General features: G+C 55.6%; 2 protein-coding genes across 7 annotated transcripts; one reads left to right on the top strand and one right to left on the bottom strand.

The window, feature by feature from the left end:
* Positions 1–1,069: 1,069 nt before the first annotated feature.
* On the bottom strand, positions 1,070–9,806 carry GUK1 (guanylate kinase 1). Of its 3 annotated transcripts, none has more exons than XM_082752787.1 (8): positions 9,760–9,806; positions 6,332–6,445; positions 5,059–5,100; positions 4,178–4,274; positions 2,592–2,730; positions 1,824–1,908; positions 1,410–1,495; positions 1,070–1,249 (listed from the first exon to the last, which is right to left on the bottom strand). In XM_082752787.1, the coding sequence occupies exons 1-8, from the start codon at positions 9,803–9,805 to the stop codon at positions 1,214–1,216; spliced, it is 645 nt and encodes a 214-aa protein (XP_082608913.1). In that variant the 5' UTR covers position 9,806; the 3' UTR covers positions 1,070–1,213. The 3 variants fall into 3 exon arrangements, with proteins under 3 accessions (XP_082608913.1, XP_082608914.1, XP_082608915.1); XM_082752788.1 differs by lacking the exon at positions 9,760–9,806 and adding an exon at positions 7,456–8,101; XM_082752789.1 differs by lacking the exon at positions 9,760–9,806 and adding an exon at positions 7,122–7,196.
* A 177-nt stretch (positions 9,807–9,983) lies between these two features.
* On the top strand, positions 9,984–11,038 carry MRPL55 (mitochondrial ribosomal protein L55). 4 transcript variants are annotated; one of them, XM_082755426.1, is made up of 4 exons: positions 9,984–10,002; positions 10,275–10,369; positions 10,451–10,622; positions 10,760–11,038. In XM_082755426.1, exons 2-4 carry the CDS (start codon positions 10,314–10,316, stop codon positions 10,904–10,906), a joined length of 375 nt encoding a protein of 124 aa, XP_082611552.1. In that variant the 5' UTR covers positions 9,984–10,002; positions 10,275–10,313; the 3' UTR covers positions 10,907–11,038. The 4 variants fall into 4 exon arrangements, with proteins under 4 accessions (XP_082611552.1, XP_082611551.1, XP_082611550.1 ...); XM_082755425.1 differs by having other exon boundaries at positions 9,992–10,010; XM_082755424.1 differs by lacking the exon at positions 9,984–10,002 and adding an exon at positions 10,138–10,191.
* The last annotated feature ends 3 nt before the right edge of the window (positions 11,039–11,041 follow it).

Below are 11,041 nucleotides of genomic sequence, written 5' to 3'. Positions count from 1 at the left end.
GGTCCTGCCTCACGGGGGGGATTCAGAGAATTAGGAGGGGGTCAGGAGCAGGGAAAAGCAGAGAAATAGGATATAAAGAGGGTAAGCGCCAAGGTAATTGAGTTAAAAGCATGAGCCTGCCATGGAAAGGCAGTTTTGGTGAGCAAATGAGCACAGCCTGGTGCTGTAGGGTCTGTCTGCTCCTCGTGCACAGCGCAGTTGGTCTGGGTTTCTTTTTGGGGAGGATGGGCAGAAGTAACCACGGGGAGGGTGCCAGCTCTGCAGGATTCACCATTTCTCAAGAATCAAGCCCCAAAAGTGTCCGTGTCTTCCAGGAGAGGCTTTGGGACAGCAAGGCTGTGAGCGGAGCCTCGTGCCTGGTGCCTCCCACACTCACAACTGAGCAACGCGGCTCAGGGAGAGACTGATCCTGCCCCTGAGGGCCAGGACACGACCCGAGGGAGGGATCAAAAGGCTCTGAACTACCCTGAAGGCAGCAAAGTTAAGGCTGCACAAAGGCAGGGAAGCAAGGCACAAGGCAAAGCTCTCCCTGGCTCGACCCAGAGACTAAAATTCATGGATCCCTGCTAGGAAAGCAGATTTATTTCTGCCCTTAAGAGAGCATTTTATGTATCTTCCAAAAAGAACAGGCTGCACAGCTTGGAAATCTTTTTTTTTTGTTCCTTAGTCAGTACATACGTAAGCAACCAAAAACCTACCAGCACCTAAACTGAAGTGGAACACGTGCATTTGAATTACATCACTGCCAAAGCACGTTTCCCCCAGAATGGGGCTGTGGATAGATCCCATCCCACAACCTTTCCCCTTCCCCTCCTGCTTGTTAAACAAACCCGAGCCGTGCCCAGGTGCTGCAAGAGCAACGGAATCAAACGCCAGGAGGCTGGGGATGATCAGAAAAACCTGGAGGAGCTGTGGCCGGGTCTGCACGAGGAAGCAGAGGCAGCAGGAGGCAGCTCCCAACAGCTCTGCCCCTCAGCAGGTGCTGAGAAGTCGCTTCCAGATTGTCTGCGTGAGGTGTGAACCCATGGGAGCACAGCCCGAGCACCCCCGGCGTACAGAAACAACTGAAAGTTGTGTGTTTTTTTTTTCCTTCCTTTTAATAGAAACATCCTAGGGGAACTCTGGGAGGAGGGTCGGCCTAAAGGGGAATGTCTCTTGAAATGCAACGCCGCGATGTGGTTCGGGAATGATAAGTTAAAGGGTCCAAGCGGGCTCAGGACTTCCTGGATTCTTGGGTCTTCTGGATTTCCTGCAAGGAGACGGGGAAAACAACTCAGCATCCGTCACTCTCGGGAAGCAACGCGGGGTCTGGCAGATCTGGAGAAGGCTGGGCTGGAAGAGCACTGCACACCAGCACGCCCCTGCAGCTTAAACAGAGCACGAGGCAGAAAAAAAAACCCCAAACTCACCTTCAGGAGCACCTCCTTCAGTTCAGAATAGGCTTTTTCCAAATCATCGTTAACGATGACCAAGTCGAACAGGCCGGGCTCTTTACCTAGGGAAGGAGCCAAGGGCAGGGGAGTTAGAGGAGGCCGCGTTCTTTCTCTCCCTGCCTCGCCGCTCGTGCGTGAGCTGAGCTCCTGCAGCCTTTTCCCGTTCTTATTTCAGCCACTGCCAACGCGCTCCTCTGCCCAATGCCCTCGAGGAAGCCGCGATGGGAAGCGATGCAGCACGATGCTCAGATCCAAGCCAGCTCATGCCCGAGCCCTGCCAGCGCTCCTCGGGGAGCAGAAGCCAGACGTCCGTGCAGAAAGCAGCTCCTCGGTCACCAGCGCCCCCCTCCCTGCTCCCCGGGCACATTGCTCAAAGGCCCCCGGACTTACTCAGCTCCAGATCGACGCGGGCCGCGCTCAAACGCTTCAGTAAACTTTCCTCTGTCTCAGTCTGCCGGTCACGTAGCCTCTTTTCCTAAACCCAATGACAAACGCGTTAAAAAAAAGGAGCATCCCGGGTGCTGCGTGCAGAAAACACCCCCACACCAAGAGCCAGGGCTGGGAGCTGGGATTTGAGCTGGGATTTGTGGGCCTCTCTGCCGCGTACTCCTTGCACGGCTTCAGCAAGTGGCACTTGTGCATCTGCATCCCCTTCTGAACCACGTCGGTGGTTCCATTCTGCCAGAGGTACAGCGTGATCGGTATTTTATAGGGCCACAGGAGGCCAGAAGGTGTATAGGAACCCCAACGCTGCAGAACCAGCCCCCTTAGGGTTAAATTCAGTAGCTGGAAGCAGGTCTGAGCACAAAACCTCCCCACCTTAAGCACATCTAAGGCGTTTACAGCCTGGCTGTGCTGTAACAGAGCCTAAAATCAACATGAGAAATCTCATTTCAGCATGGAAACCGTGCAGGAGGGCCCCAAACCCAGGGCACGGGAAGGTTTATCACTGGGGTGAGGGCCTGGAGAGTCAGACCGGGCAGGAGAGGAGCGTGCTTGGAAACACCTCCCTGCCCCTGGCTGTGCAGCCCTTAAAATACGAAGATAAATCAACGTGGAGATAAATCAAGAAGGGGGGAAACTGCTCGGGGGATGTGGCTTGAGAGCAAGGCGCCGATTACCTCTAACCGCTACCGGCAAGGGAAGGCAGCCGCTCACCAGGACGTCCATGGACGGGGGCTGCACGGAGATGTAGATGGGGTTCAGGTCCGTCCTCTTGATGTTCTTCACGCCCTGGATGTCGACGTCGAGGACGCAGATCTGGTTCTGGGCCTGCACAGCCTGCACCGCGGCTTTGCTGGGGACAGAAGGGACGGGGAAGGGGTCAGAGCCTCCAGAACCAGTGCTGGGGGCTTGGTTCCCCCAACAGCAGCTCTGCCACGCTCCTGCTGCAAGCACTTCGCCGAGAGCCAGCAGCTCCCAGTGCCCCGAGGAAGAAACCCCAACACCTCCCCTCTGCCCACAGCCTCTAAGTTAAAGTCCTGGCTCCTTCGGGAGCCTTTCAGGGAGCTCTGTCCTTAAAGAAATTCATTTTGGGGTTTTAAGTGTAATTATTAGCTGGTGAGACTTCGTGGCATTTCATCACCAAGCTCTACTCTTCCAAAATTACCATCACCAGGCAGAGAAAAGCCAAACCACGTTCCTGCTCTCCTGTGCTGCCTCCCCATTGCTGACCAAATCATCTGAGATGCAGATGAGCACGTGTACCCCTCGCCCCTCTCTGCTTTGCAACCCAAACCCCAACATAATTTAGTTTTTATTTTTGGACAGCGTTCAGGTCTCCGATTCCTTCCTAATAACTCCTGATCCTGTCAGCCCTTTCCGCCCAAGCTTGATTAAACGCCGAAATCTGCAAATTTCGCAGAAGCCAGCCCCAGAAAGGAGCCATCCCCACACCCACCCCGCGACCAACTCGGACAGGGTCAGACATCGGGGAGCTGCCACCTCCTCCACGTGGCAGCCGAGAGGATTAAGCAGGGCACGCAGGAAGGCAGCCAGTCCTATGCAGGATGTACCCGGGGATTAAGGAGGCTGAACTTGGCTTCTCCTTGGTGCCGGGTGTTTGAGGCACGGGGAGCTGCCAGGTTGGGTTCCCCTTGCACAAAAAAGGCACATTCAGGCCCTTTAACAAATGCAAATCTTCCCAAAACGTATTTCAGGTGACTTTAAATTCAACTAAGCATCCCGGGACACATTTACCTTTCCTTAGCAGGTCCCGGGCTGTAGCGCCACAGTTTCCTCCCAATAATTATGTAAGATATCTGACTTCTAATTAACATTGCAGCTTAACGTTTTATTGATCGCCAGCTCCGAGGCCGGGAGCAATGCTATTTTAAAATCCATCCAACTCTTTAACTCTAGTCAAGAGTGGCATGCAAGGCATCTATGTACGAGTCTGCAAGCACTTGGAAAATATTGAGCAGTGCAAATAGATTGCGAAAACTGCCCCTCTGCAAGGAAGCGTTCAGCACACGAACGACTTCAGCAGCCCCACGGCCCACAGAGGATCTGATAAGGCAGCGAGGAGCTAATTATAGCGGGGTAATTCTTTGCAGGATTTAACTTTGCAGTCTAATGATGAGCAAATCAATCCGACGAGTGCCTTGCTACCAAAAGGAAAGGCTTCGTTACAGCAGGAATCTGTGCTTTGGGGAAAAAAACGGTGTCATTAAGTTAAAATTTCTTCTCCTTCACCCTAACCTCAGCTCCACCTGGGTTTGGTGGTGAGTGCCCGAGTCGCGTACCTCGTCCCGTACATATTTCCGGAGAACTCTGCGTGCTCAAGGAACTCCCCAGCATCGATTTCTTTCTTCATTTCCTCTCGGGTCACAAAGTGGTAATCTGGATGGGACAAAGAGGAAAAACACCCAGGAATTAACAATTTTGAAGGTAAAGATGATCTTTACCTTCAAAAACGTAGGGATGGGTGCTCAGGGGAAAAGCCCCTCAAAACCTGCTTAGTACAACGCTGGCTGTCTGTAGATATCTACTCTCCAATTAACATTTACAGCATCCCCTCGCCACCCCAACCAACCAATACCTACTCAAACTATTCTGGAACTCTGTGGGGCCAGACGTGTTGCTGTGCCCTGTTTTCCATGCGCCTTCCCCCTCCTGGTGCAGGGAGAAACCCGTCTGCAAGCTTCAAAGCCACTACGACGGGACTGCCACAGCCCTTGGTGGGAAAACATTTATGATTAAAGACTCGGATGAGAATGAGAGAGACCAGGATATAAAAGGGAAGATGAAATACAAACAAACATCAATGTCTCTCTATCTTTTGTTATTTTTTTCCCCTTTCACTTCAGAGTGAAAGCTGCCTAAGCGCAAGCCTCATTTGATCCTTCCCTTTTTGTTTCTTCTCTCCGCATCTGGCGCACGCTGCGGAGCAGCAGTGACTACGGTCTCGTGGCCAGCGAGATCAAAACCAAAAGTAAACACATCCAGATGTGTCACTGCTCAATGCTCGCTCCTCCTGCCTGCAGGAACGCACCCCATAAACACGTTTGTGGGGCTACCTTATCTGCACATCGGGATTCGAGCATTTCACACCAAAATTTAGAAGCGTTTGGGGCAGCAACGTGGTGAATCGGGCGAGGCACTGATCCATCCGTACCGCACTCACCTTTGCCATTCACTTCTCCAGGTCTCGGCTGCCGCGTCGTATCTGCAAGAAACGGCCTTGATAATTGTGCAGGCTGACAAGGAAGTCAGAGTACCAAAGAAATAAAAGCACACGCAGCAGATTAGCCCAACCACGCAGCTGCTTCTCTGTTTAAAATGATCAAAGGTTAGGAAACAGGCAGGGTAAAGCACCACGGCATCGTCAGTCGGCCTTTAATTGGAGAATCCTAGATAATCTGAAAGCAATCAGCTGAGATCGTTAGGGGCTGAGCTGTCAATTTGGGATTTAGGAGGCTGGGCTGGGTTTTCTGCTCTGCTACAGCCCCCCTGTGTGATCCTAAACACATTACTCAGGTCCCTGCCTCAGTTTAGGGGAATAAGTCATTTGGAGTCGTATTATTTTAAGAACATGCCCACAATAAGGTGATGATCACCCCTGAGTTTGTATAAAGCACCAACTACCAAGGTGTGAGCTGCCTAAAGAGATTTAGGGAAAAATATATACCACGAGACAACCCTGGAGGAGACAAGGTTTAGTTTGGAGCGAATTCTTTAGCGAGATATTCAGTTGAATTAAAAAAATAGAATGAAATAAAACATCTGTCATTTAGTGTAAAGTTTTTTCTACCTCCAGTACCATTAAATTCTTTCACAATCCAGGATTTGCTCTTTTATGATTGAATGAATCTGGATTTCACAGATCTGGAGGCAAGGATTCCACCTGCGGCACCCGAAGGATTAGGGCAGTAAAAAGCATTTTGAAGCACACGTAATGCCTTGCAGAGCCCCAGGGAACATCAGGTGAATGAGCCATGCGTGGCTGAATAATCTTCAAGGTGTCACCCGAGACAAAGGAAACAATATTTTGGGCAAGCTGCCCAAAGAAAATCCTGTTCTGTGCTGTGATCAGAGAGCACAGCGGAATTGGTGACCCCGAGGTGTGTCATTATCAGCCTACAGCCCTTACAAAACATCCCAGAGGGCACCATGCTGTTTTATAGGATTCAGCAGGAGGGGAAGGGGGTTTTTATGGTGCTTCTCCACATCCTCCATGGCTGGGGGAAGATTTCTCCTGGGTTCTTGCCAAATGGCTGCAGAGCAACGGCGGAAGGACTGAGTGTAACGACGGGGCAAAGTGCTTCGTTGATTAACCCCGATACCACGACTCAGCCAGCCCTGGGCCCACTATTTTTGGGACAGGATCGCAGCTACAGACTCGGGCTCTGGGCTAGCGATCCCGAAATCCCCTACCCCAAACCCTCAGGGATACTCACGGGAGACGCTGAAGCCGAAGATGTTCTCGTAATCCTTAAACAGCTTCTTTATCAAGGTGCTTTTTCCTGCACCCGACGGGCCGCTCAGAACCACCGGCCTTGGTCCCTGCATGGCTGGAAAGAGGAAAAAAAACCACAGAGCTGCTTAGAAAAACACAGGATAAAATGCAGGGGGACCTGCGGGCTGCCACCCACCCGCAGCCTGTAACCCAGAGGTGTCACCATGAGCAGGATGAACCCCACGGCTCTGCTTTCCCCAAGCAGCAAAACCCCGAAAAAGGCAAAATTTTTAAACCTCGCCGGCTGGGTCCGGCCCCGGGAGCCTTTCTGCTGCTAATTAGATCATGGCAAGGGCAGCCCGACCTCCCAGATCACTGCTGAAGCATCCTTAAGCCGAGCACGGCCTCTTACAGAGCTGGCCATGGCCCCGCTGCCTAATCCCACCTCGCTGCCTCCCTGACCCCAGCCCGTGGGTGCCGGATGCCTCCTTATCCCTAAATCCCCTCGGCACGGCTCCATGGTGTCACAGGCAGCTCTCAAGCCAGCAAATTAGGGGAGTTTTTTCCCCTTTCCCTGAGGAATCTCGGTGCTTGCCTGACCTGAGCTTATCCAGGGCGGGAGGAAGAGGCTGGCGTGGGCATAAACCCAACTGAGTTCAGTCTCTGGCCAAAAGGGACCTGCTTTTTGGGATTTTTTTTTTTTGGGTGCTGCAGGATTGGCCCCTCTGTGCATTATTATATTGCTGGTTTAGGCTTTTTCATCCGAAAAAAATCATCAAGGCTGGGCAAACCTTTAAGAAGCGCCCGTGGGTACGGCCCGGCACCGTCCTTCCCTTCGCTCCTTGGCAGTTCCCAAAGATCACAGAATTATCCCCAAATATCCACAAGGATCATCGAGTCCAAGTCCTGAAAGCGCAGCTTTTCCCTAAATGCTCAGCCCCCAAAAGCAGGAGCACACCCTCTGCACCTCCCCACACCCCTCCTACCTGCCCAAACCTCCTCCCTGCTTCTTCCCCTCGCCCTAAATCACCCAGAGGAGCACTGGGGACCCAGTTTATCCTCCCAGTCACTCCAGTATGCCCCAGACACAGCTCCTCGTGTGGCACCACTGCCGGGCATCCCTACCTCGTCCTTCTGCTCCCTTCCAGCTCCTCACGATGGGCTCGCGGGCAGGACCCGGGCTGTGTGTGAGCTGTTAATCGCCCCGGGATGATTTTAAGACGGCCGAGGAAGACCGCCCGCTGCTCTTTAATCTTCTCTCCTGGCTTCTGCTCCGGCAGCTGGCCAAAAGCAGGTCTGGCTGGGGCAGAGCAGCGAGCCTCAGGTCCTCAGGGAACACCAAACCCGGCTAACCACGACCTAGGGTTCCTGCTTTGTTGTTTCTAGGAGCCTCCTTTAAATCCTGAAGCTCCCAAAATCCTCGGTGAATGGGAACCGACTGCCCCAAGCTCTTGTTTCAGAGGGTTTTGGCTTCGCAGCACCCCTTTCCATCACAAACCTCCTCTCTGCCCAGCCAGGACTCACGCCGAGCACCTTTCTTTGGGGAAAAAAAAGGCTGAGAATAACCCAGAAGACTCACAGACGTCCCCTCCTGCCTCCTCCTTTGCTGCAGAGGAACACACAAGGTAAATTACAGCAAAAAAAATGTGATTTCCACCACCATACAAAGGAGCCTGGCAGCAAACACCCAGCTGGCAAGCTGGGAACTGGGGCCAGCAGGTAGCAAAAATAGCTTTTAGGGCTGGCCTGGCACAGCAAAGCCCCCTGCCCCTACGTGGCACTTTTTCAAGCCGTGGTTGCAGCTGTGAGAATTCCAGGGACGCTTTGAGCAGGGGTTGAATTTGTTTTTTTCCCCCTTTTCCGCTCAGATTTTGACGTTTTCAGTGGGTGTGAGGTGAGGAGAGGGGCAGGGAGCTGCCACCAGGGCGAGGAGCATCTCTCGGGGCAGCCCCGCTTCCTAAAACCACCCCAAATTTCAGCTGGCAGGCGGCACGGAGACAGCAAGGCCCAGGACAGACATCCCAAGAGTTAAACAAAATTAATGCCGATTAGCTGGCAGCCCGTAAGGAGGAGGCAAAGCCCCCCTGGCCGAGTCGAAAAGCAGCTTACAGGACAGTTTCTTTGGAGCCCCGGGAAAGGTCTCCCGGATTAGGGATGTAAAATGTAAACCTGTTCCCTATTTTTAGCAGGTTCTTCAGAGGTGCAACTCTGACTCTGTAAGCATTGGGACGCTTCCTGAGCGGGCGGCGACAGCTCAAGGCTCACCACATCCAGCCGGGGAGCCCCAGGGGCTTTGTAGGGGAACCCTTCCACGCACCGGGGCAGGTTTCCATCAATGGGATGCTCACACTGCCGTGGTCACGCATCCAGCCCCTCAGCCCCTCAAGGGGATCTCACAGGATCCCCCCCAGCCCCTCAGAGCCACCCCCAGACCCTCATTGCCCACCCCTGGACCTTCACAAGTCACCCCTCCACCCCACAGGGGCCTTGCAGAATCCCTACAGCCCCTCACAGGGACCTTACAGGACCCCAGCAGCCCCTCACAGCCCCCACCCCACCAAAGCCCCTCAAAGGACCCTCACAGGGACCTTCAGAGCCCCTCACAGAGTCCTCACAGGACCCCTGGCCCTTCACAGGACCCCAGAAGCCCCTCACAGGGACCTTACAGGACCCCAGCAGCCCCTCAAATAACCCTCACAGCCCCCCAGCCCCTCACAGGGACCCCACAGGACCCCAAAAGCCCCCCCCAGCCCCTGACAAGAACCCCCTGCTCCCTTACAACCCCCCAAGGCCCTCACAGGGACCTTACGGGACCCCAACAACCCCTCAAATAACCCTCACAGCCCCCCCAGCCCCTCACAGGACCCCAGAAGCCCCTCATAGGACCCCCCAGTTCCTCAGAGTCCACTCTAGCGAACCCTTCAGCCCCTCACAGGCTCCTCACAGCACCCCCGACCCCTCACAGCCCCCCTCAGCCCCTCACAGGACCCCAGCAGCCCCTCATAGCCCCTCCAAGGATCCTCACAGCCCCCCCAGCACCTCATAGGGACCCCACAGGACCCCCTCAGCCCCTCACAGGACCCCAAAGCCCCTCACAGACTCCTCACAGCATCCCCGACCCCTCACAGCCCCCCTCAGCCCCTGACAGGACCTCACAGCCCCTCACAACCCCCCGAGCCCCTGACAGGACCCCCCAGCCCCTCACAGAGACCTCACAGGACCCCAAAAGCCCCTCACAGCCCCTGACAGGAAGCCCCTGCTCCCTCACAATCCCCCAGCCCCTCACAGGACCCCACAGCCCCTCACAGGACCCCCAGCCCCTCACAGAGCCTTCACAGGACCCCAGCAGCCCCTCAAATGCCCCTCAAAGCCCCCCAGCCCCTCATAGGACCCCAAACCCCCTCACAGGACCCCCCCCGCCCCCCTCACCCGCCGCCGCCCGGCCGAAGGCTCCGCGCAGCCGCCGCCAGCTCATGAGGGGAAGGGGGGGGGGAGGGAGGGGTGGTAGGGAAGCGGCACCGGGAGGGGCGTGGCCTGCGCCGCAGCGAGGCCACGCCCCCCTCTGAGTGAGACCACGCCCCTTCGAGCCAGGCCACGCCCACATCGCCGAGGCCACGCCCCCTCGCCCCGGCGCGCGGGGAGAAGGGGGAAGGCGGCGGCGGTCGGGGGGGGGTGGGCACGTGAGCGGGGCGAACCACTGAGGGGGGGGGAAGCGCGGGGAGGGGGGAGCGCGGGGCAAACCATTGTGCGGGTGCGCGGGGGGGGAAGCGCGAGCGCGGCGGGCGCCATTTTGGAGGCTTCTGGGCGTGAGGGCGCGGGCGCCATCTTGAGGCTGAGGGGCGGCGGGGTTTGGGGGCACGGGTAGGGGCTAAACTCGTCGCTGAGGTGTTAATAGGGCTCAGAAGAGCTTTATTTGTGCCTGTGATCACTGTTTTGGTCCTTAGGTTGTGTGAGGGAGCGGCTTCACATCTCCTCACACCTCAATGCTGTGCCTGAGCCTGGCCCAGGCCGGGATGGCAGCCCTGAGGAGCTCGCTGAGGTAAAAGTGGAGCCCTCAGCCCGCCTCGCGGCTCCCAGAAGGGCTGGTGCTGACCTGTTGTGTCTCCCTTTACCTCTCCAGCCTCGTGCCACCTCGCCGCCTGCACACTGCCTGCAGCCTGGCCAACTCCAACCGGGTGGCTGTGTCCCGCCTGCAGCGCCAGGCGTACGGCCGCCAGTACCCGCTGCTGCTGGTCAGGACCGACGGCTCCACCGTCCACATCCGCTACAAGGAGCCCAAGAAAATCCTCATGGTAAGGCGCTCGCCTCCCCAGGACCACTTACTGAGGAACACTGTGGCAACTGTTTATTGATTTGAAGATCAAAACCAGCTTTTGGATGCTCTGATGCTTCCCAGTGTCACTTTTTAATGTCTTTTTTTCCCCCTCAGTTGCCCCTGGACAGCAACACGCTGCCCGAGGCGGAGAGGAAGGCCCGGCTGCGGCGCCAGTTCCCCACCAAACTGAGGGCCAGGGAGGAGGAGGACGCCTTCGACAAGCTGGACATGGAGAAATACAAGAAATTCTGGAAGAAATGACAGCGTGAAGCCCTCCTCACAGCGTGAGGCAGCGCCTCGGGGGGGGTCACTCCCTTTGCGACGGGGCGGCCGATGGACTGTGACCTAGCAGCGACAAGGAAAAAAACAATAATAATATTTTGTTGTGGAGAATTT

Source organism: Aythya marila, assembly GCF_965140915.1.
Source record: "Aythya marila genome assembly, chromosome: 2".
NCBI lineage: Eukaryota > Metazoa > Chordata > Aves > Anseriformes > Anatidae > Aythya > Aythya marila.
Note: the sequence above shows the minus strand (reverse complement) of the source record. Positions and strands in the feature narration are given on the sequence as shown.